Raw genomic sequence first — 25,513 nt, forward strand, 5'->3', positions numbered from 1 at the left:
TTCACGAAACTGAATGCCATCTCAGGATTGCGAACAGTTTCACTTTCAAACTCCGGAAAAAAAGCTTTTTCTGAGTTTGATTAATGTCCCAACTTCTATATCCCTATACTATAGTATAGGAGTGTGGAAATTGTGACAATTAAAGGATAATGAATGTGCCCATTAGGTTTATATATATATATATATATATATATATATATATATATCTATCATTAAGTATAGCTATAGGAACAATGGGCCTAATTCAGACCTGAATGTAGTTGTCCGAAAAAACGCACATCTACAATCAAAATCCTAGGCATGCGGGGCGACGCTCAGCACAGGGCAAGTTCGCCCCGCATGCCGTGTCCTGCCCCCCCCCCCCCCCCCCCACCCCCACCCCCGCGGTGCAGAGGCAGAGGTAGACTGCTACTCGCCATGTTTTTGGCCGCAGCGGCTGCGTCATCGCGACCCGCCCAGCATATGGTCCGGACCATGCCCTGAAAATACCGCCACAACGCTGTACGACCGTCTCTGCCCGTCAATCAGGTAGAGGCGATCGCACAAGTGAGATGCTGTCGCATCTCAATGTGTGCGCACACGGCACAGGGCTTCAGCCTGCGTACACTGCACCGACCAGGTCTGAATTAGGCCCACTGTACAGCCCTAAAGAATGGACATGTGTTGGCAGATAATTTGTATGAAAGCCTTGTGCTAAAAGTTTTTTTTTTTTTTTTATTACAAAACAAGGCATTCAGATTTTATAATACTTTCTGCAAAACCAGTTCTACATGGTCAGAATGAGCCTTAGGTGCACAGCAGATGCTACTTACAGTCTGAAACTGTTTCACTTCAAACCATTTCAGCATCCCAGGCAGTTTATATGCTGTTGTGAACGTGGTCCTCTCAATCCACATTGTCTGCGTTAAAGGAAAACAAACAGAACATCAAATGCCAATAAACAGAGCATCAGTATAAATGACCCATATTACACACAGTGTGAGGTTTGTGATACATAAAAGTGCAGCTCTGTTCTCTAGGGACACACACCCAATGGGATCCAGCCTTGCTAATGAGAGATTGATCTATTTCTTGAGTATAAATAATTACCGGTAAATAGAAATCTCTATTGTGTATATTTGTGTTTGTGTACTTTGTAAAACTCAATAAAAAACACTTGATTTAAAAAAAATAGGAATCTCTATACAACAGAGAGCCGCGACTAACCAGGGTTTTCAAAGGCCACAAAGTTAAGGCAGCTGGTACAATGAGTCATCACCTGGGATAGCTGCTGGTTTATGCGACACTGGTGTCTGAGAACGAGTGAGGAAAATGTTGGCACTAGGGAGGACAATCCCGGGCTTTTGTTTTCAATCCTGGGTATCAGGATTGAAAAAAGGTCAATCCTGGGATTCCCAGGATTGGGTTAAAGACCCACCCACCCTAGCCCAGCCCACACACATACAATCGTGGGTGGGAGCCAGGCTCGCGGGTGGCAAGGTGCGGTGTGGGAGGCTGGTGTCAGATTCACCAACGTGGGTAGGAGGGCTCGCAAGCTGCGAATTGCGAGGTGCAGGTGGTGAGGTGCTGCCCAGGCGGCTGGCATCAGACTGCGCAGCGTGACCTCTTACATCATATTGCGCTGCACAGTACACACCTCTGGGGGCAGGGGGAGCCGGGAGGAGGGAGCCGGGCAGCGTCTGAGCCTCCTGAGGACGCTCAACGCTGCCTGGCATTAAAAAAACAATGGGGCAGGTAAATCCCGCAGTCCCCGGGATTGGAGCTTCCAATCCCAGTATTGAATCACAGACATTTTTTGCCCTAAATTCTGGGATCCTGCCGATCCCGGGATTAGCCTCCCTAGTTGGCACAGCCTGCAAAGATGCAGGAGCTACAGATGGAGTAAGTTGTAGTTGGAACACTCCAAAATCAGGGAATATATGATCGCAATCTGTGAGTAGGTCTGGAGCTACTCAGAAACTGTGAAGAATTATTTAGTAGCAGTTCTGCTAAGCTAAGATACACTCCCAGAGGGCGGCGGCCTAGCGTGTGCAATGCTGTTAAAAGCAGCTAGCGAGCGAACAACTCGGAATGAGGGCCAATGTGCGTTAACAGGGTAATTTACCGGACAAGAAAAAGGGTCTGTAATTGAATAGCCCCAGACATTAAAGCTCAAGGATACCACCATTTTCCCCATGTGGTAAATTACCACTGCTAATTGAATTCCCCCCCAAGCATTTATAGGTCATATGCACGTGTGCACATACTCACTGCAAACTCGTTGTCGGGGTCCTTCTCACCTTTCCGGAAAGGTCGGGAGTAGGAAAAGCTTTGTACCTCATTGCACCGATAGTAACTGCAGGAAAGACACAAATTAAACCAGGCACTTACCACCCAGAGTGCACAGGTACTATAGCTGCCACGTTGGATCATGTGATGAAGAGAAACTATACCTGAGAATCTGCTCTGGTACCAGCTTGTCCTTGTATCGTGGTGGGAGGTTCATCAGTGGTTTTACACTGAAGCACTGTACATCTGGATGGTGTATGTAAGGACACAAGCAGCCAGCAGAGAAACAAGCATATAAACTTAAAGGGCAACCAAGTACAGAGAACTGTGTGGTGCTAGTACACGTAAAAAAAGAAAAAAAAAAACTATTTGTTTTAGGGTACTGGAAATGGGGGGGGGGGGGGGGGGGGGAGGTGAGGGTTTATGATTTTTCTTTCCCGGTCTCTGTACCCTCTTGTAAATGGAAAAACAGGTTTAGGCTGTGGTGGAGAAGGCTAGGTTTAGACTGCGGGGAGGAAGGGTTGAGGGGCCATGTGGGGAAGGTCAGTATATTTACCTTCCCATGTCGGGATTCTGATCGTCGAGATTCCCTACTGAACCCTTAAAGGGAGTTTGCTCTTTCAGAAGACTTTACATTGGTTTGGTTATACCTTGCTGTTGAAACTTCTGTTAGCTATATAGATTTATTTCTCATCTGCTTTAGTATTAAATCCCCCTTCCCCCCACCCCAAATCCTTCATATAATCTAGGAACTACAGTTTCATTACCCTTGGACATGACATAAACCTGCTCTGCTCTGTAAAAACAGTTTTATGTAATGGAACCCCCGCCCTTTCCCCCCCAAAGAACACTGCAAGCCTTAAAACCCCCATTATCGAGCACTGGATACATTGCTTGGGAGAGTTCCTGATCTCATCACCAGGCAGGGAGCTGCTGGGGAGCTTCTCACTGTTGGGGAACTGAGTCAGAAGCCAAAGGTTGAAGTCCTCCAGACGTTCGTATTCTTTTCCCCGGTATATGAAAATTTTGTTCTGCAGAAAAAGCCAAAGGTTCACTGCATACTGTTCTGTCTAAGGATCACTGCACAGGATAGTAACAGAGGACAAGGGACCTTCACAAGTAACGCAGAGGAAGCGGAGGTCTCAGGGAGAAGGGGCGTAGCGGATACAGAAGGTTAAGGAAAAGCAACAAAGATGAAAAAGGAGACAGAGGATGAATGGCACAACAGGCCTACATGTACATGGAACAATGCGTATCCATATCTTACCCGCAGGAAAGAAGGAAACCCCTGTCCATAGTAGCCCACAGCAAAGTACTCCGGCTGCAATCTCAGGGACTGCATGATGTTCTGGTAAAAGCCAGCTTGCTTGTTCTGAGGACACAAAGAGATTTGTTAGGGAGCAGGTACAAAGATTATCCACATGTTCTAAGTATGAGGGTAGGGCACAGGCAGGAGGCGGCTCTAGGCTCTCTGCTAACTGTTCAGTGAGCAGCTGTATTGGGGTAACAGCTGGGTAGCAGGCCATGCATGATACTGACTCCTTTTTGGTATAAAAATAAATAAATATAGGAATTCCAACACGGTCAGCTGAGGCGACCAAATATGGGGCATGTGTTGATCTGTATAATAATCCGGGATGGTCTGTCCAGTCTCCAGATGGTACAAGTTTGCGGCCATGAGTAAGTATGGGAGAGACAGGAATACTTCAAAATAAGTGTAAGTACTGGGGGCTGGGGGAATTGGCGCATGATGGTTGCAAATTACTAGTATATTATACTGGTGTAAATTGGAAAACAAATTCATTTAGTAAAGGGCCCTACACATTTAACGATCCGCCGCCGAGCTGCCCGACGGCGGATACAGCCGACGGGCGACCCGGCGGCAGTGACGGGAGGAGTGAAGTTCCTTCACTCCCCTCGTCACCCCGCTCCATAGAAGTGCAGGTAAATATGGACGAGATCGTCCATATTGGCCTGCATGCACAGCCGACGGGGCACAAGCGATGAACGAGCACAGGGCCGCGCATCGTTCATCGCTGGTGCCTCCACACTGAAAGATATGAATGGTATCTTGTTCATTAATGAACGAGATCGTTCATATCTTTCAGTCAGATCGACCAGTGTGTAGGGCTTATAAGTTTATCCTGTACTCCAGGCATTCCCAACCACGGTCCTCAAGGGACACTAACAGTGCAGGTTTCAGTGATATCCAGGCTTCAGCACAGGTGACTTAATTAGTAGCTCAGTTATTTTGATTTAACCATCTGTGCTGCATCCTGGATATCACTAAAACCTGCACTGTTGGTGTGCCTTGAGGACCGTGGTTGGGAATGCCTGCTGTACTCTAATAGAGGGCCCTACACACTTAAAGATTATCTGTCCAATCTTTCTGGTTGGAACAAAAATCTGGTAATGGATGGGAGTAAATGACAATTGACCATTTGCTCCCAAACACTGGAAAACAGACAAAAGTGGACTTTCAGACAAGTTGGTTGAGTTTGTTTTATCAAATCAATTTATCTGAAAAACTGTTTTTGTCCGTTTTCTTTATTTTGGGATTGTCATTTGCTCCCAGACATTGCCAGATTTTCTTACCAATCAGCCAGATTAGACAGATAATATTTAAGTGTGTAGGGCAAATATGACCTATTAGAAGCTACGTGACAGAGAATTTAACTTTAAAATTAATTTGTATAATCCTTTCTTAAAGTACCACAATATTTAAAAATATATATATATCTGAGGACACCGCTGAAATAAAGCATGACGAGTGTGCTATATTGGCTTATTCTGTTAATAACGTCTATCATGGGTCTTTTTTAGAGAAGCAATTTAGTGACCAATATACATTAAAAAAAAACAAACATCTGAGCACAAAACTGTGCTTTTACATGTGTATTTTGAATTGTGAATATATGAATAACAGTACTGTGTCTCCAACCTTCAGGAACATCCTCGCCTCCAGCTCTTCTACATCCTCTTAGACATATACCCACCGGAGTATGCTCCTCTTATTGAATATTTGTTCTTTGACTCTCACTTTGGATCAAGTCTTTTTCTTTCTTCTTTCTCTTTTCCTTTTCTTTCCCTACATCCTTATCCCGTCTCTCCCCCGTCCCCTTCACATTCCTTCTCCCTCCCGCTCTCATTTTTTCTTCTTCTTTCCCCTTCTCAACCTGACTTTATACTTTTGTTTTACTTTTTACTATATACTTGGGCTTCTATATTGTATAAATGCTTCTCTGATAGTAACCATAGAAGCCGTTTAGGTCCACACTTTCATTGAGACAACACTTTTCCATATGGTTCTTTAAATGATAGATGTTTTGATATTGCAACTATTTTACAATGTCTTTACTTATATGTCTACCTTGTATTGGATTGATGTTTAATAAACATATTTTGCACTAATAACAGTGCTGTAACTGGTTTGAGTGAGTTGTCAGCGGTGATGGGCCCAGCACTTAAAGTGCGAAGGAAAGAGATGTCTCCCAGCTCTCAGGCTGGGAGTTGTGTACTTTGTAGTGAAGGCAGACTTGTTTGGACAGGAGCTGCTGTGGCTCAATAAAGTGCCGAGTTCAAATGCAATCTGCCGTCCACAGCGCAGGGAATGCTGCGTTCAGCGATTGCTCTCCAATATTGTAAAAGCTCTTCTCTGCATGCTCATATACAGCAAGATCAAGTACAGGTTACCGGTACAGAGGGGGATCATAAGGTGGAACCGCCATCAGATGTCTACAAGATACCCAATGAGCTGTCAATCAATTAGGACCATAGTTGTATTTTTGTCACAGCTCACTCTGGGGAAGATGCATCAGGCCTTCAAAAGAGGAAAAAGTGGAGAAGTTGCCCATAGCAAACAATCCTCTGTAATTTTATAGAAGGTGCTAGATAGACAGCAAGAAGCTATGTGCAGCTTCTCCCCTCTGTAGAAAGTTTACTAGATCTTCCGCCATAAGACATAGGAGTCTGTATAGGTCATGTGACAAGTATGGAGCTTTGTGCAAGTACAGCGGCACAGTGGAATAAGAGAAGCTTGTCAATCATCACTCACCAGCAGGGCCCCAAGAGCCTCATAGTGGAACATCTGGTTCTCGTACATCTCTATCAGCTCCTTGCTGCGTATGATTGCCTGCTCCCACATCTATAGCAGACAGGAGAGGAGCACAGTCACAACGGCAGATAGACTACTGCATAGTTTGTGCTGTACAGAATCACCCAGGAGTACTCACTTTGCCCTTGTCGAAGAAGGATATGATGTCAAGGTAGAGTTTCTCCTTCAACTCCTGCTGCGTGTAAACTGTGTAACTGTCGCGCTGCAGCCAGTGAGGTGCACATGGCTTATCACACCACTAGAGGGAGCCAAAACACCATCAACAATAATATGTACAGAGAAGTTATGTGTGTGTGTGAAGTACATGTGTGTGAGAGGGTTCAGTGTCACATGTTAGGGATACATAGATGTGTATGGCTGTCTCACCTGCAGCAGCTCAGCGTGGAGTAATAGGGTGTATGCAGCTTCTGTATAATTCTCCTTGCTAAGGTGCAGGTCTCGCAGCTTGTACACGTACCTGAGGACAAGACACTCTGACAGGTTATAACCGAGAGGATACGGCGACATCTTCCTCACCAAATTACACAGGAGACCTGGAGCCCTCACACCACCTGTCCCGGACTATACTAACCTAATGTAAATGTCCTCCCTCTTCTTCTCTTTATAAAAATTCTGTTGAAGAGTAAAAGAACACAGTATTACCAAAGAACAGTGGAAACATGATGGAAATGGATCCATGTATATATATATATATATATATATATATATATATACACACACACACACACACACACACACACACATACATACATACATACATACACACACGTACGTACGTTTGTACGTGGTATGTGCTGCCTTTACGTAGTATTAGCACATTTGTGGCATATAGATTGTGTTGTACGATAGGTTTCTCAGGTGACTTTATACTTTTGGATTTGTAAATTATTGCTGAAAATTAAGGACACAGCTCCTACCAGCAGGTTGACCGTACAGCTCATCCGGTTCTCCTCACTCTCATCGTTGGCAATTGTGCGGTAATCGAGGAGGTTCTCCAGCAGGCTGCTCACCAGGAAAGTGAAAATCTCCCCAGAGCTGGAGAGATACTTGTGTTTCCGGCAGTGTTCCAGCAAGCTGGGGACAAGCATACGTCAGAAATGGTCAGGGAAGGTTGTGGAGATAGAAGAGATGGGAAGAGTAATGGATCTATACATACTGTATATAACTAAACTCACAGTTTCTCCAGGAGGTCCTTGTACTCTCTGTCCCCTCGTCCTCCTTCCACCTCCTGGTCGAGACGAGTGATCAGCTCATTCTCAAACTGCAAAACAAAGGAGGAGGCCGACAACGGTCAGAGTAAGCATTTGGAAAACAGCTGGAGAATGCCTGAGAAAACATGGCTAATTCTCATATGGCGCTCTAAGCCATCATTCTATAGATCTGAATCAACCACTGCTTTAATTTCTTTTCTAGCTCACCTGTGGTAGTGTTTCTATTCTCTACATACATATTATCTCATTAGCTTTCCCTACATAGCATGTCCATTCTAGTAAGGAACAGCTACCTCCTTTGCATACTTAGGGAGAGCTGTATCAAAACTTGGAGAGAGATAAAGTGGAGGGAGATAAAGTACCAACCAACCAGCTCCTGTCATTTTTCAAACAGCCCGTAACATGGCAGTTAGGAGCTGACTGGCTGGTACTTTTTCTCTCTCCACTTTAATCGCTCTCCAAGGCTTCATAAATCTCCCCTTTTATCTCTCTTTAGTGTTTGATGCATCTTCCCTTACTCTCACACATTTGTGCCATAATCCACACACCCACCCACTGTGTACAAACAATTACCATGTGGAAGTGACCACTCCCACTGAAGTTATGTTCATGCTGCATCATGTCGAAGAAAATGGGAATTGTCGCCTTGCGCAGATCTGGTTCTGGGGTGAGAGTCACCTCAAGCATTGGTCCCACCATTGACGGGATGAATTTAATCTTGTGAGGCCCTGATGGAGAGATGGATGTGTAATATACAGATATGTCCTCATACATCTAGCCTCAATACACCAAGCAGCGGGAGATGCCTGGTGGGAGTGAGCCGCCAGGTCCCATGCAACTCCACTAGCACTAGGTGTCTTTTGCCAAAAATGCATAGATGTGACAAGAATGCACCAGGAGACTCTGCTGATTAATTTCAGATACACCTGTATATCTGTGTGCGACTGAGTCTGCATACAGAGCACAACAGAACTTGGTATGGAAAAAAGCTGTAGCTGCTACTTTGTATGCAGACTGAGAGACTCAGTTGCACACACATACACACGTGTCATATCAAATTAATCAGCTTAGTCTCCTGGTGCTTCCTAGTTGCATTCCATCTAAGACGTATTTTCAGAAAAAAAGAAGCCCGACGCTAGCGATGTGTCACTGCAATGTCATCATGAATAAACACGTGTCCTCAGACATTTTGACTTCAGTTGTGTCAAAAATAGACGTTATGGTAAGAACTTACCGTTGATAACGTAATTTCTCTTATGTCCACAGGTATCCACATGATAACATTGGGATATGCCGGAGCGACAGCGGAAATGGCACCAATACGGTCACAAGCTTTCTGGCCTCCCAGGATGCATCGGGTATTCACCATATAATCCCGCCCACTGACTCAGTCAAATCAATTCTTTCCACAGAGATTAGGCAGGAGCATCAGGTAGAAACCTATTTAGGCGATAAGAACACACATGCACAGCCTTCCATACAAGAGGGAAGAGGTTTTAGTGATTGTCAAGATCCTCAAATCAGGTGCGTCAGGGTGGGACCCCTGTGGATACCTGTGGACATAAGAGAAATTACGTTATCAACGGTAAGTTCTTACCATAACGTCTATTTCTCTGGCTGGGTCCACAGGTTATCCGCAGGATAACATTGGGATTCCCAAAGCCAGTTTTAGTGGTGGGGACGCTCCTGATTACACAGGAGGACCTTTTGCCCGAAGTTTGCGTCATGAGAAGCAAAAGTATCCAAGGCATAATGTCTGATGAATGTGTTTATGGAAGACCATGTGGCTGCCTTGCAAATCTGCTCTGCTGAAGCACCCTGTTGTGCTGCCCATGAAGGACCTACCTTACGTGTAGAGTGAGCAGAGACATTAGCCGGAGTAGGGAGATCTGCATGAGAATAAGCCTCTGATATTACCATTCGGAGCCATCTTGCCAGCGTCTGTTTACTAGCAGGCCATCCTCTTCTATGAAATCCGTAGAGGATTAAGAGAGAATCTGTTTTTCTAAAGTGCACTAGTATGATCTACTGTATGTAGATTCTTAATGCTCGGACTACGTCCAGCGACGCTTCTCCCGCAGAAAGTCCCGATACCTGAAAAGCTGGCACTACAATCTCTTCATTAAGGTGAAACTTTGAAACCACCTTTGGAAGATAACCAGATCTAGTTCTGAGAACTGCTCTGTCTGGAAAAAACTTAGGGAAGGAGACTTACACGATAACTCTCCTAAATCTGGCACTCTTCTGGCTGACGCCATTGCCAGTAGAAAAAGTACTTTAGCCGTTAACCATTTAAGATCTGCTCTCTTAAGTGGTTCAAACGGAGGTCCCTGGAGGAATTTAATAACTAGATTCAAATTCCAGGGAGCTGCAGGAGGAACAAATGGAGGTTGAATATGTACAACTCCCTGAAAGAAAGTACGTACATCCTGTAAATCAGCAATCTTTCGCTGAAACCATACAGTTAACGCTGATACTTGAACTCTCAAGGAAGCTTCTTTCAAACCTTTTTCCAATCCTGCTTGAAGGAAATCCAAAATCCTGGATACTTTAAAAGATCTTGGATTCAAATTTTTTCCAGTACACCAATGAATATAGGCTTGCCATATTCTATGATACACACGAGCTGAAGAAGGCTTTCTTGCTCTAAGCATAGTTTGGATTACTTGTTTTGAAAATCCTCTAGCTTCTAAGATAGAGGTTTCAACAGCCACGCCGTCAAAAACAGACGATTCACATGGCTGTGACAACAAGGACCCTGCATTAGCAGATCTGGACGTTGAGGGAGCAGTATCGGTGCTTCCACGGACATTCTCAGTAGATCTGTGTACCAATGCCTTCTTGGCCAAGCTGGAGCTATTAGAATTATTACTCCCGGGGGCGTGGCCTAGCTGTGGATGTGGCAGGACGTGTGCTTGAAAAGCTCCTGCTCCCTGGCTTTATTTTAGCCATTTACTAAAGCTGTAGCTGTGCCATCATTCCATCATTGGCACTCCGGACTGTTCTCGGACCCCTAGGTGTAGGTTGCGGAGCCGGGAGGTCATTCCCTTGGCCTCTGCGGGTTGCGGCCTACACCCGTGTCTGAGACCCCAGGCTCGATTTCTGCGCTGCCCCCGCCGCGGACCCGCGATCACCGGAGTGAACGCCTTGCCTCCCGTGTGACTGTGCCGCTGCCTGCTGGGACCCCGATCCCCTGGAGACCGTTACCTGCGGTCTGGACGTGTTCCCCTCTGCGGCTCTGACAGAGGATCTGCGGGCCGGAGGAAGCGGCGGGAGCCTGGAGGCGGAAGCGCGTCTGACAGCGTCTCTGCTGAGCACGGCGCTGTAACCTTCTGCTCGGGGGTCGCGCCGTCTGCCGTCCCCCTGTGTCCGGATCCCTGCGGGTGGTGACTGCCTGGGCTGCGGGGTGAGTTGGGCCCCCTACAAGCTGGCGGTGCCGGACCTTCTATTAGTCCCTCCTTACTCTGCTCCTGTATTGACAAGTGGGGTAAGGTCTACCCTGCCTATATACTTGCCTCACCTTTGCACCCCAGGGCTGTTTACCTCCTGCAGCTGTGGACCCCGCTGAACCCCCCTTTTCTCACTCATAGCAGCTCCCCCTGCTGTGTGCATTGCCACCTGTCACATAAAGCACTGCACTGCTTACCACACCATAGCTAATTGCAGGACCAGAGGCTCCATCTAGTGTCCGCTTTGATATACTACACTTTCCCTTAGGGGATAGTCTCCTCACACATGATGGTTTTGATTTGATTACTATTTCTCCCTCCGCCGTCCCGGCCCAGGATATGCATTGATTGGTAACCTACTGTGTGGAACCTTCGCTCTCAACACTTGCAGTTTTGACCGTCTCCCCAGCGCGTCTTAAATTCTGTTATGCCTCCCAAGCGTCAGAAATCCTCCAAGTCAGTGTCGCAAATCTCATTCTTTAAATCTTCTCCTCAACCTCCTAAAAAGATGGGAGATAAACCTCAGTTGAAGAAGGCTGACCCCCCACCTCACCCTCCTGCCTCTGTCACGTCATCCCCGAGACAGCCCTCCCCCTCCATGGACGCTGTCAGCGACTCTGATGCGTTAACGGTGGGTACAATGAAACTGCTCTAGTCGCAATTCAAATCAGATATCGCGGCGGAATTCCGCTCCACTCTCCAGGCATGTCAGCAATCCATTGACGAGATTGGAGATCGTACCAACCATCTGGAAACGAAATGGAGGAAGTTGTGGGATCTCATAACCATTTGCTTGACTCTCATGACAATCTGGAGGCTGAAGTGCATAAGCTTAGAGATAAGCTCACAGATCTCGAGGACAGGTCTAGACGAAGGAATATTAAATTGCGTGGAGTCCCTGAAGAGGTTTCTAACAGTAGCCTCCATGACTTTGCTGTCAATTTATTTGGAAAACTCCTGCCGCGTGCCTCCTCGGCTGATCTTCTTATTGATAGAATCCAGACTCCCTAAAGCCAGAGCGGCTCCGGACCATGCTACTAGGGATGTTCTTATGAAGATGCATTATTTTCATATTAAAGAAGCAATTCTGAAAGCGTTGAGACCCTCATCGGATACTGCAACAGCCCTTGGGGACCTGCAGTTGTTCGGAGACCTGTCCCAAGCGACATTCATTTCAGCCTGTTACGTTGGCCTTGAGAAAAGCTAATATTTCTTACCGCTGGGGATGTCCTACTAAACTTCTCATTGCGTGCGAGGGTTCCACGATTGTAATTGACAACGTCGAAGAAGGAACAAAACTCCTAAGTTTTTGGAACATTGCGAGTCTGTCTTGTGGTGGTCGCTCCCCTCAATGTAGACTCCAGCAGGACTGGTCCACGGTGGAGTAGGAGACTGGTTTATGCTATAGCTAACTCTTTGGTTGCTGCCTCTTGCCCTACTCTAATGCCTAGCTGTGTTTATTGTATATATTGGTCTGTTATCTGCATTTTCTTTGTTTCTACGATTCCTCCATATGCTTATTTGTTCCTTCATATTTGCTCTCAGAGAGATTTAAATCCTAGATTAGGGTTAGGGCGGCTGGGAACTACCTTTACGGTGGACCTGCCACTTCAAAGTATTATCCTTCTTTCTAGTTCTGGTTACCTGATTTAGTTATATCGTAACATGTCTATTTGCTGCTGATGGGCTGTTGTTCTGGCCTCCCCCCTGGGGGCCCCCTCCCCCTCCTCAGTATCGTATGTAATTCCTTGATAGTATATAGACGTGGAGGTGGGGCGGGGGGGTCCTCGGGGGGTGGCTGGATCGGCGGTTCATCTCTTTATCTCTGGGCGGGGATGGTGGATGGGTAACATGCCACTACCCCCCAACTGTTCTACACAGATGCCTGGACATGGCGTCTGGTTTTGGTCTCAAGGGAGACCAGTTATGTTCTTTAGTGTCTTCTGTTTTTTTTTTCTTTTTTGTTCCCTGTTTTGTAAGCCATTCTGTGATTTCCTTATTGTCAAGTAGGCAGTCTCTAGGTCCACTGACTCGTTCGTACTACGCAGTTCCCTTTCTTGATCCATGGTGAATGTTATTTCAATTAATGCTAAGGGGCTGAACTCCCCCCCCATAAGAGGAAATTGGCCCTTACCTGCTTCTTTAAACAAAAGGCGCATATTGCAGCCGTACAGGAGACGCACTTCCCGAATACTAACCCCCCGCGTTTCTCTAATCCCAAATACCCCCAGTGTTTTACGGCTAATGGCCCTGTTAAGATAGCTGCAGTAGCCATTCTTATAGCTCGGAATTGCCCGTTTGTGCTCTCGGCCCAACACTCAGACCCCAAAGGTAGATATTTAATATTAGTTGGACATTTAGAAGAAGTGGAGGTAACCATTGCCTGCTGCTACGCGCCCAATACCAAGCAGATTCCTTTTTGCAGAAAGCTCTTTCATATCCTTCAGATAAAGTCCAGGGGAGCTGTTTTGCATTTGGGCGATTTTAATCTAGCTCCGGATCCTAGCATAGATAGATCCAACCCACCTATACTTCCTCGTCCGCTAAAACCTCGTGCATCTTCCGGGCCTTTCAGAACCCTATTAGCTGAATATAGCTGGTATGATGCTTGGCGAGTCAAGCACCCCTCGATACGAGATTAGACCTTTTACTCCCATGTACATAGATCATATTCCCGAATTGATTTAGCCATTGTAGATAGACCAACTTTAGGCTCTTTACGCAAGATTGCTATCCTACCAATGACTTGGTCGGATCACGCCCCCCTATTTCTGTGCTGGGATATCTTTTCCTATAATGCCCCTCCGGGCCCCTGGAGACTGGGCTCCCACCTTTTAAACAGACCTGAAGGTCTCCAGGCGGTACAGAGAGCTCTGGAGCTGTACTTATGCACTAATCAGCCATCGGATACCTCTACGTTCACCCACTGGTGCGCGCTGAAGGCCGTAGTTCGAGGCTCAGCGATACAAATTGCGGCCAAATTGAAACGTGAATCACGACAGCAACTTGCCTCTGTTGAGCAGGACGTTGCCTCTACGTTCACCCACTGGTGCGTGCTGAAGGCCGTGGTTCGAGGCTCAGCGATACAAATTGCGGCCAAATTGAAACGTGAATCACGACAGCAACTTGCCTCTGCTGAGCAGGACGTTGACTCTTTGGAGAAGGCCCATAAAGTAGACCCCTTAAATAAAGCCATTTTTTCTAGACTCTTAAAAGCCAGAGACAAAGTAAATTCTTTTGTGCTTGCCGAGGTTCACCGTAACATTCAGCAGCTTAATCAATCATATTACTCCTTAGGTAACAGAGCAGGTCGACTTTTAGCTCGTAAACTTTGTGGCCGCAGAGCTAGGGAACGAATACAGGCAGTACACAATTCTAAAGGCGCCAAGATTATGGACCCTTCAGATATAGCCAACACGTTCGCGAACTACTATTCCCAATTATATTATTTAAAGGACGACCCTAATACCCCCCAACCTAAGCCTCTGGAAATTTCTGAGTTTCTTCAGAATCTTCCTCTACCATCTTTATCGAAGCAAGACGCCGAACTTATTAACTCCCCATGGACTCTTGCGGAAGTTGAAACTGCCATTAACTCCCTCCGTCTGAATAAAGCCCCTGGCCCGACAGTTATCTGTCCAACTTCTATAAGCAATTTAATAAACTGCTGGCCCCTACCTTATTAAATGTGTTTCACGAAGCCTCTAACACTTCTTGTTTCCCTAAAGAAATGCTGGAATCCCAAATTATAACAATTCCGAAACCCGGTAAATCGCCCACTTCCGTCCAAAATTATCGTCCCATTGCTTTGCTTAACGTTTATGTCAAATTATTTGCGAAATTAATAGCAAATAGACTTGCTCCACTTTTACCCACTCTAATTGACCCAGATCAGGTTGGCTTTGTAGTGGGTAGACAGGCTTCTGATAACACTAGGAGAGTGATTAATATTATCAAACACTGCCAACAGTCCGATCAGCCTTTGTTGCTCCTGTCACTCGATGCTGAGAAAGCATTCGATAGGCTTCATTGGAAATATATGCAACATACGCTGCAAAGGTTTGGTATTGGAGGTCACTTTCTTAGTTCTATCTTAGCCTTGTATTCCTGTCCATCAGCTAGGGTGTTCGCTAATGGGTGCTACTCTGTGAGATTTGATGTTACCAATGGGACCCGCCAGGGTTGTCCCCTATCCCCGTTGATATTTGCCCTTGCAATTGAGCCACTAGCGGAATGTATTAGAAGAGATAACCTAATTGTGGGACCCCTTATAGGTGCGAAACAACACAAGATAAGTCTCTTCGCAGATGACATTTTGTTATGTTTTCTGCAACCGGGATCCTCCCTACCCCACTTACATACTGTACTTGACCGTTATGCTAAATTGTCATACTACAGGCTTAATACCACTAAAACCGAAGCCCTCCCATTGAACATAGGCCCTGATGAGGTCCACCCCTTGAAAACTTTATATAAATATTCCTGGCAATCACTGTCCCTTCGATACCTGGGAGTCCACCTCTCTAGAGAGGCGGCTCTCCTGACATGTAATTTTGGCCCGCTTCTCGCAGCGTTTAGAACACTTGCCAAAGACTGGATGCTGCAGGATGTTTCGTGGATTGGGCGCGTGGCAGCAGCAAAAATGGTGCTTTTACCGAAGCTGATGTACCTCTTTAGGACTATCCCTCGCCCCTTCCCGAAGAAAACTTGTAATGACTTTAAAAAGATCCTTTCCAACTATATCTGGGGGGAAAGAAACCGAAAATAGCTAGATCCACCCTTTCGGCTTCGAAAGTTAAGGGAGGAGTAGCTTACCCCGACTTCGAAAAATACCACAAGGCGTGCATTCTGAGCCACATCAGAGATTGGGTTGACTTGGATACGGTGAAGCCATGGGTACTTATGGAACAGACAACTATATTTCCTTATCGTCTCGCAGATCTGTTGTGGCTCCCAATGTCTGCTATTCCTGCGTCAGTTAATAAATGTAAAGCGATCCAATACACATTGACTGCCTGGCATACTCACCTCTCACCCGAAGCTAAACAAGCACTCCCCTTTCTCCAGCTTCCCCTAAAGACGATAACTCTGACGATCCCCAACCTGTCCTTACTCTCTTGGTCAGAATGGGGTCTTCAGACCCTTCAGGATATCCATTTACAGGGTACATTAGTCTCCTTCACTCACCTACAAACGCATTTCCACATCCCGAAACAGGACTTCTATAAGTACCTTCAAATACTGAACTGGCTTTCCAAACACCGCCCCAATCCCTCAGCATCTAACTGCCTTCCCAAGATGCTCCCTCTCCTTGTTCGCACTAAACAGAGTCGGGGTAATGTCTCTAGATGGTATAGATATTTGGTTTCAGAAATGATGACTCATACTTTTGTGTTCCAAGGTAGATGGGAGGTAGATTTGCCCAATGTTTTTACTGAGGCGATCTGGTCGAGAATTTATCACTCATGTCTTAAAATTTCAAGATGCGTGGGTCATTCAGAAATGTTTTTTAAATTGATCCATAGAGCATACCTCACTCCAGATTGTCTTCATAAAATATGGCTGGATGTCTCTCCCTACTGTTGGGGAGGATGTGGACATTTAGGGAACATTATGCATGTTTTTTGGTCCTGCCCAATATTACAACCCCTGTGGAGAGAGGTTTTTGTTTTGATCTCTGATGTGTTTGGATATGCTGTCCCCCTAGATCCCCTCCTAGCTCTATTTCACTACTCCCATCCGCATGTGGCTGTTTCAGATACGTATTTGTTGGGACATATTCTCATAGCCTCCAAAGCTTCCATAGCCCAACTCTGGAAGTCAGCGAAGATCCCTGACATTGTCACCATTAAAACGAAAATCCATAAACATCATATTTTTGAAACGACTGGAAGCCTATATTCCCCGTCCGGCTCCCTTACCTTTAATAAATGGCTGAAATGGGATGATTATGTAACGCGGAGCAACTCCTCATGGGCATGTACGCAATACCTTACTATTGATAATCTTAACTCACCTCCTTTATACACATACATTTTGGTCTTGTAGGAGTTCGACCACGCTGGCCTTTTTTCAATAGATTTCCTAATTTCACACACTTCAGTGAATGAGTTGTACTTGGCTATGATGTTTGATATACATGTAGACATGTTTGGCTTCCCACCCCTTTTCTTTTCTTCTTTTTAATTTTCTTCTAAGTCGCTCAATTTCCTCACAGAAGTTATGTCTAATTTTCCGTTGTTCTTTTTCTTGTTCTTTTATTGTGATTGTTATTCCTAAAATTCAATAAAAACTATTGAGGGAAAAAAAAAAAAAAGAATTATTGCTCCCTTTGCTTGCTTTATTTTTCTCACTACTCTGGGTAACAGAGATATTGGAGGGAACAGATACGCCAGATGAAATTTCCATTCTACTGACAGTGCGTCTACAAGGACCACTCCGGGATCCTTTGTTCTTGATCCGTACCTCGGAACCTTGTTGTTTAGACGAGACGCATGAGGTCTCTCTCTGGTAGACCCCATCTGTTCACTATTGTCTGAAACACTTCTGGGTGTAATGCCCATTCGGTTTCCTGAATAGTGTGTCGACTGAGAAAATCCGCTTCCCAGTTCAGTACACCTGCGACAATGCTGGGAGATGGAGTTCTGCCCATCTTAGAATGGGAGTTACTTCCTCCATCAATCTTTTGCTGTGAGTTCTCCTTGATGATTGAGGTACGCTACTGCTGTTGCATTGTCTGAGCGAATCTGGACCGGTCTTCCTTGCAGATTGTCCTTTGCCTAAACTAGAGCCATATAAATGGCCCTTATTTCCAACAGATTTATTGGCTGGCGACTTTCCCTTACGGTCCATCTTCCCTGGAACCAAAGGCTTCCGAGTACCGCACCCCAGCCTTGCAGACTGGCATCTGTTGTCAGGACTTGCCATTCTTTTATCCAAAAGGGTCTCCCCTTGTTTAAATGGTCTGTCTGTAGCCACCACGATAGAGACCTTTTTACGTTTACTGGAAACTTTATCATCTGCTTTTTTGTCGTCTGATGATTTCCGTTCCATTTGGTCAGAATAAGGTGCTGTAATGGTCTGGAGTGGAATTGCGCATATTCCACCATGTCGAAGGTTGATACCATCAGACCCAACAGTCGCATTGCTGCATGGACTGACATTGTCTGGGTGTGCAACGCTTCCTGAGTCATGACCTGCACCTTGACCATCTTTTTCTCTGGTAAGAACACATGTAGGTCTGAATCCAATATGGCCCCCAAATGAACCATCCGCTTCCCAATTTATGAGCCACCCGTGTCTCTGTAAACAAACTATTGTCTGTTGAAGATGGCTCAAAAGTAACTCCTGCGAATGTGCTAGGATTAACAGGTCGTCGAGGTATGGAAATATTCTTATCCCCTGCTTGCGGAGATAAGATGCCATAACCACCATAATCTCGGTAAACACCCTGGGTGCTGTTGCTAGCCCGAAGGGCAAGGCTTGGAACTGAAAATGTTCCTGAAGGATGGCAAACCTGAGGTTGCACTGATGAGATCGTGCTATAGGCACATGTAGGTAAGCATCCTGTACACCCAGAGATACCATGTAATCTCCCGGTTCCATAGCAAATATTATGGAGCGCAATGTCTCCATGTGGAACCTTGGGATCCAAATGTATTTGTTTAACATTTTCAGATTGAGAATTGGTCGAAATGACCCATTTGGCTTCTGGATCAGAAATAGATTGGAGTAAAACCCCTGTCCCCTTTGCGATGGAGGTACTGGGACAATCATACCCGACTGCAGTAATTTTTGGACTGCTTCTTGCAGGGCATTGGCCTTCGACTCTATACGAGACGGGCTGGTACAAAAAAATCTTTGAGGAGGCTGCCTCCTGAATGGGAACCCATACCCCTGAGATACCACCTTCTGCACCCAAGCATCTGTTGTCGACTGTTGCCATATGTGTGCAAAATGAAGGAGTCGGCCCCCAACCCTGGAATCCACCAGGCGGAGGCCTGTCTCTTCAGGCTGATGGTTTCTGTTCAGGCTTGGAAGCTGGCTTTCTACTAGCCCATTGCTTCCTACCCCTGGCCGATCTATTGGACTGGGGCTGCTTAGACTCCTCTTTAGCTTTCGCTTTGCCATCGAAATGGGTCAAACTTTGAACCCTTAGACTTAGGGTTATAACTAGCCGGAAATCTGACCTTCTTTGATTCAGCCTCTGATTCTAGGATATCAGACAATTGTTTTCCAAACAATATATTACCCATGAAAGGCAATGCTTCCAATTCTTTCTTGGATTCCGCATCTGCTTTCCAGGTACGTAGCCAGACTGCTCTACAAGCGGCTACTGTCAAGGCTGAAGCTTTAGAAGCAATTGTACCCATATCAATTGCTGCTTCTTCCAAGAATTGGGCAGATTGTCTTAAACGGCTTAAATGATACTCTTGCTCCCTATTAGGAGAAGAGAGGCCATTCTCTAGTTCCTCTATCCATTCTCCCATTGCCTTTGCTATCCAGGCCGAAGCCATAGCAGGTCTTACCACTGCTCCTACAAGAGAAAATAAATTTTTCAAGAAGCTATCTACCCTTCTGTCTGTGACATCATTTAGTGCGGTAGATGACAGTGCTAAAGCAGATTTATGCACAAGTCGCAATACATGTGCATCTACTTTTGGAGGAACTTCTCTTTTCGAACAATCCACAGCTGGAAATGGATAATAAGAATCCCATCTTTTCGGAATCTTATACTTTTTACTGGGCGTCGCCTAAGATTCTTCCATCATTTTTGTCAGCTCATCTGACGCTGGGAATTCAGTTTTAACTGACTTTGTTCGTTTAAACACAGGTGCTTTAGACTTTAACACTGCCTTGGCTGGCTCTTCCAAAGAGACAACAGCCTTCACAGCGTCAATAAGTTCAGCTACATCCTCTGAACTAAAACTCTGCGACTGATCATCATACGGAGTATTTGAATATACTGTATCATCATCTGTTGTATCATCTTGTGTAGTCTGCCACATAGATGCATCTGTATTAGTCTTACCTGTCCCTTGGTTACTTGTAGAGGCTACTGGTACCAAGCCGTAGGAAGGGAGCTGCATGTATGGGTTAATAGTGTAACCTAACCCCTGGGGTGGTGCTGCCGGAGTTAACCTGTCCGCTATTGAAGACAAAGTCTTTGCGAACATATTCCATGGTGGCTCTACTGGTTGTTGAACCAAATCCTGTTTTTTACTTTGCTGGAAAGCACAACAGTTCGCACAAAACCCCTCATAAGTGACCAGCTGGTTCATACCAATTAACCCTGTCATACAAGATAAGCATGTTAGGGATATAGGAGTGCCTGATAAATTTTCCTCGTCACTTTTGCCGCTCACAGACATGGTAATATTCTGTTTATGACTACACAATTTGTGATTGAAAATCACCTATATATAGAAGTGAGATCAATCTGACCACAACCGTGCACCTGATTTGAAGGTCAGAACAGGACTGATGACATAGAAAAGTCAGCACACATACTAGCAGTCAGTCACATGTTAAGGCATTAAACATTGTCATATGAGAATACAACCCCCATAACAACTTACAAGTAAGTAGGAAAATTGTACTTCTGTTTTTAACTGGTTCTTTTCAAACATAACATGCAGAAACAACAGTAATATACAGATCTCATATGCAATATGTACTAAAATTAACAATTCATACTAACAAGTAGAGAGAATTTTTAGTACTGTATACCCTTTCTCCATAGAGCGGGCAACAGGGAGACTCACCACACTTCCATATCCAAACAAATACGCTCGCAAGACGCTGAGTGGATTCAGACGCTACTGGTGTACACTGCCGTTCTGATAACTGATGCAAGACACGGACGCTCACTAACGGACACGGACGCTCAGTGAAATGCCACGTGTATGCAGACACTAAGGCCTGCGACTCGGTCCGGCAAACTCTAATGTACACAACCGCAGCGTCTAAGCTGCGACCGAGTACCCTCGTGGTAGCGTCTGAGACGGAAGTGAGGTCATTCAGTTCATAGACGGGAGACGCGCGGAAACTGGTCATGAACTTGGAGGAGGGATGGCCAGGAGAGCGTCTGATTCCCCCCGTTGACAAACTTTAAGGATCGTGGCCTCAACCTAGTCCTGGCGCCTATGATCCCTAGAGCGTAGCGCTGTCGCACCAGTGGTGTTCGGCGCATCAACACACTGTTTGTAGTCTCCACCAATACAGTGCAGCTGTGTCCGGACCCCCCTAGTAAGAGGAAATCCATAGACTTACCTTCCCCCCATGCTCCGGCCACAGCCTGGTTACGTCTGCTGGACCTGCTAGAACATCCGACACAGACGCCCGTCGAGACAGCACTGTACCGCGAATGTAAGCGTTGTTGCGACCCAGTGGGGAGTTGTTGGAGCGACTCTTTTTAGTATGCGTTTAAGACGCTGTTAAGAAAAGTCGCTCAAAAAAACATAGTAAGACTAAAAAAAATAACATAATAAAAGCTTCAGGCTGCTTTATTACAGCAGCCCTGTGACCATGGTCCGGCTCCTGCAGCACCAAACAAAAAACTGATTTGACTGAGTCAGTGGGCGGGATTATATGGTGAAGCCCCGATGCATCCTGGGATTCCAGAAAACTTGTGACCGTATTGGTGCCATTTCCGCTGTCGCTCCGGCATATCCCAATGTTATCCTGTGGATAACCTGTGGACCCAGCCAGAGAAAGACCCTCTTGCCGGGCCAGGTCGCAGGCGACTCAGTCGCACCGGGCATCTTTTCTACCAAAATGTGCTTGATGTGCTGACAATGAATTTTTTATTTACCAACTAATTATATAGTTATATGTTTGGATTCATTGGAAATGTAAATAATTGAGAGACTTGCTTTAATAAAAAGTTTTTACTAAAGTTTATAATCTTAATAGTAACAGATGTAAAACACCAACATATATAATAAAATAGATGTAAATATATTCACATTCAATAAAAAGTCTTGAGGAAGTCCCGAGTTTACGGGACGAAACGCGTTGACGTCATCCCGGTCATTCTTGCTGATTGAGCTGACAGCCCTGAGCCACGGATCATCACAGTGATACTCCTTTAACGATTACAGCCACAATTACTATCTGCACACGGAGACGAGCTGAGCCGGACAAGCAGCGGAGGTTGGCCGACCCGGATTCATTCTATCCCGCTCGTGTGTGCAGCAGCGTCACTTTGAACACACGGAGACGAGTCCGACAAGCAGCGGAGGTTGGCTGACCCGGCTTCACTTTATCCCGCTCGTGTGTGCAGCAGTGTGTCGGAAGTGGCTGCTTCATAGAGCTGATATATTACTACGAGTATCTCTAAATTTGAGAAAGGTGTGCCATCCATCCCGCGTATCATTAACTGCCACCGACACAACTAAAGGACACTGTGGAACCATATATATGGTGAGCATATACCGGATATTTTCACCTTTTGTTATTGGTATATCACAAATCCCGCAGGATCGGGTAGAATACCTATTGTATCATTCCCTGTACCGGGACGCCGGTAACAGGTGAACTATCACTGCTAGTAATTGATCATATAGCAGGACTTGGTCATTTTTACTGTGAATGTTCACAAGTTGTAGCAATTTATTGCTACTTTCTACTATACGTGACTGTTGCCATTTAAAGAAGTAACACAATTGCTATTAAGTATCTAATATGCTCAGTGTATCCCTGGCACTTGTTTAAAACAGACTTTTTATTGAATGTGAATATATTTACATTTATTTTATTATATATGTTGGTGTTTTACATCTGTTACTATTAAGATTATAAACTTTAGTAAAAAAATGTTATTAAAGCAAGTCTCTCAATTATTTACATTTCCAATGAATCCAAACATATAACTATATAATTAGTTGGTAAATAAAAAATTCATTGACAGCACATCAAGAGCATACATTCTGGTGGTTTGGTAATTTTCTTTTTGTGGAGCCTTGTACAGCTCTTAATTGTGTGCAGCTGATGAGTGCGGGACCTCGTTATTAAATTATTTATTTGCGCTGGGAGGAAAGGTGATTAATTCACCTAAACAGTTTTTTCTACCCAAAATGTGCCCCTTACTTGCAAAAATAAAAACAACTTTAAGCAACAAAATGACTTTGCTAGATTGCACTGATCAATTTGATGTGCAACATTCGTACATCTGTGTGTGAATGAGTCTAAATCTGTATACAAAGTGGTACGCTGCAGCAGCGCAGCTTTTTATCACGCAGAGTTCCATTGTGCTTCATCTGAGATTTTGTATGTGTTTAAAACGTATTCCTTTGCGGTTAACGTCTCAGCCTGTAGTGCACTTCAGTTGGTATTTTGCTGCGGAAAATTTAAATAACAACACGGTACTCCACTCATGGTGCGGCTCTGTTGTGCTAGATGCGCCGTATAGTGTATGAAGTCTAGGTGTATGAGGACACATCTGTACCAGCAACAGTAAAAAATGCATGTATCTAAAGGGTCTCTCCAGCTTGGGGCAACAACATTCTAAAAAATGTCTTCCACTGTAAAATGGATGATTACAGCCACCAGACAGATTGTCTATGTACTAAGATTTGGTGAAAGATAAAGTGGATGGATGGATGAATGAATGGAGTTGGATGAATGGAGTTGGATGAATGGAGATGGAATTGGATGGATGGAGCACCAGCCAACAAGCTCCTGTCATTTTTCAAGCACAACATGTAACAGTTAGGAGCTGATTGGTTGGTACCTTTTCTTTGACCACTACATCTCTCTCCAAAGCTTAGTACATAGACACTAGAGTCATTTCAAAGGAGAGGGACTACTAGACTGTGTTTAGCGATACAGAACTAGATTAGACAAAGGCTGCACTTATCCAATCAGGTGTTAAAACCACCTCTGCATCCATATACAAAAAAGACAGTAGACAATTCCAGCACTCTCTCTGGTATTAAAGTGAAAGACAGATATTGGATGGTTGGGATGTCCCAAGGTAGGCAACCACATCCATAAATACATAAATAAATAAAATTTTATATATATTAGTGTATAGAGGTATAGCATGCATCTCTCACCTAGATTATACCACATATCTCTGATCTTCAGGCCAATCTCCTTCCTCATGTCTCCATATCTGCAGGACAAGAGAAACTTTATCCACCAGGAATATACCATGCAATGGAATTCTAATACTACCGTATATACTCGAGTATAAGCCAACTTTTTCAGCACTTTTTTTGTGCTGAAAAAGCCCCTTCGGCTTATACTCGAGTCAGTATTTAGGAGGGACACGGAGGGCACAGCACGCGGCTCTCCTGTGTCCCTCCTGCGTCAGCGGCGTGTGTGTGTTAAAGGAAGTGCACGTTCGCGAGCTCTGATTGGTTCACGAACCGGCACTTCCTTTAACACACACACGCCGCTGCCGCCGGAGACGCAGGAGGGACACAGGAGAGCCGCGTGCTGTGCCCTCCGTGTCCCTCCTTCAGAAGACAGCGCGGGAGCGACAGAGGGTAAGTAACTGGCACTGTGGGGCATATCTGGCAGCATGAGGGCATATCTGGCAGCATGAGGGCATATCTGGCACATCTGTCACTGTGGGGCATATCTGGCACATCCGCTACTGTGGGGCATATCTGGCACATCTGCCACTGTGGGGCATATCTGGCACATCTGCCACTGTGGGGCATATCTGGCAGCATGAGGGCATATCTGGCAGCATGAGGGCATATCTGGCACTGTGGGGGCATATCTGGCACTAAGAAGGCTGTGTACGGCTAGAGCTGCATTTCCCACCCTAGGCTTATACTCGAGTCAATAAGTTTTCCCAGGTTTTTGTGGTAAAATTTGGTGCCTCGGCTTATATTCGGGTCGACTTATACTCGAGTATATACGGTAAGCATTAGAGATGCCGTGAAAATTCTGTTTCCATAGATCTGTCCAAGAAATATGCAAATCATGCCTGCACCCACTTATACCAGCGAATCAGTGACGCTTCCCAGTTTCCATTCCTGATCATCATTGTATATTAGTATAGACCAGGAGGCTATAAAAGTAACTGGCTTTTAATGGACAAGAGATTTAAAAAAAAGAGTGAAGAGACTGACTAGGTATTAGTACAAGTAGTGGCTGGGTTATAATAAATGTGCGTCAAGGTAGATAGAAGAACATTCGCCATATTACTATGTATTAGGTTATTTTCACTATATGCTATTTTACTATATGAACACAAAGATTACCTTCTAAATTAGTCAGCTTATATTGTACTTTTGTACTATGGAAGTTTTGTTTCTGTCATATGATAGCATCATACTATAAATAAGCTAAACTATTAATGGGGAAGTCAGACATCGCCAGCTGGAAGGAAACGGTTGGTAAGCGGAGGCCACTCCAGACCATGGTCTATTGGGGATACTGCGCTCAAACAAATATTAAATAGACCTGCAGGTCGGGAGCGTCTGTAGTATATAGGTGTCCAGCCTTTTGGAAAT

The 25,513-nt window shown here is 45.1% G+C and overlaps 1 protein-coding gene across 1 annotated transcript in view; it reads right to left on the reverse strand.

Annotated features, from left to right (window-relative positions):
- Positions 1-25,513, reverse strand: part of DOCK5 (dedicator of cytokinesis 5) — a 225,542-nt gene that overhangs the window by 31,549 nt on the left and 168,480 nt on the right. Inside the window, exons 32-44 of the mRNA XM_063931864.1 lie at positions 24,101-24,159; positions 8,167-8,321; positions 7,558-7,643; positions 7,300-7,456; positions 6,954-6,994; positions 6,749-6,839; positions 6,501-6,620; positions 6,323-6,412; positions 3,536-3,640; positions 3,158-3,299; positions 2,433-2,514; positions 2,251-2,335; positions 813-899 (exon numbers count right to left, since the gene is read on the reverse strand). Coding sequence (XP_063787934.1) covers positions 813-899; positions 2,251-2,335; positions 2,433-2,514; positions 3,158-3,299; positions 3,536-3,640; positions 6,323-6,412; positions 6,501-6,620; positions 6,749-6,839; positions 6,954-6,994; positions 7,300-7,456; positions 7,558-7,643; positions 8,167-8,321; positions 24,101-24,159 — 1,300 coding nt within the window. The remainder of the gene's footprint in view (positions 1-812; positions 900-2,250; positions 2,336-2,432; positions 2,515-3,157; positions 3,300-3,535; positions 3,641-6,322; positions 6,413-6,500; positions 6,621-6,748; positions 6,840-6,953; positions 6,995-7,299; positions 7,457-7,557; positions 7,644-8,166; positions 8,322-24,100; positions 24,160-25,513) is intronic.

This window comes from Pseudophryne corroboree, chromosome 6 (genome assembly GCF_028390025.1).
Source record: "Pseudophryne corroboree isolate aPseCor3 chromosome 6, aPseCor3.hap2, whole genome shotgun sequence".
Taxonomy (NCBI): domain Eukaryota; kingdom Metazoa; phylum Chordata; class Amphibia; order Anura; family Myobatrachidae; genus Pseudophryne; species Pseudophryne corroboree.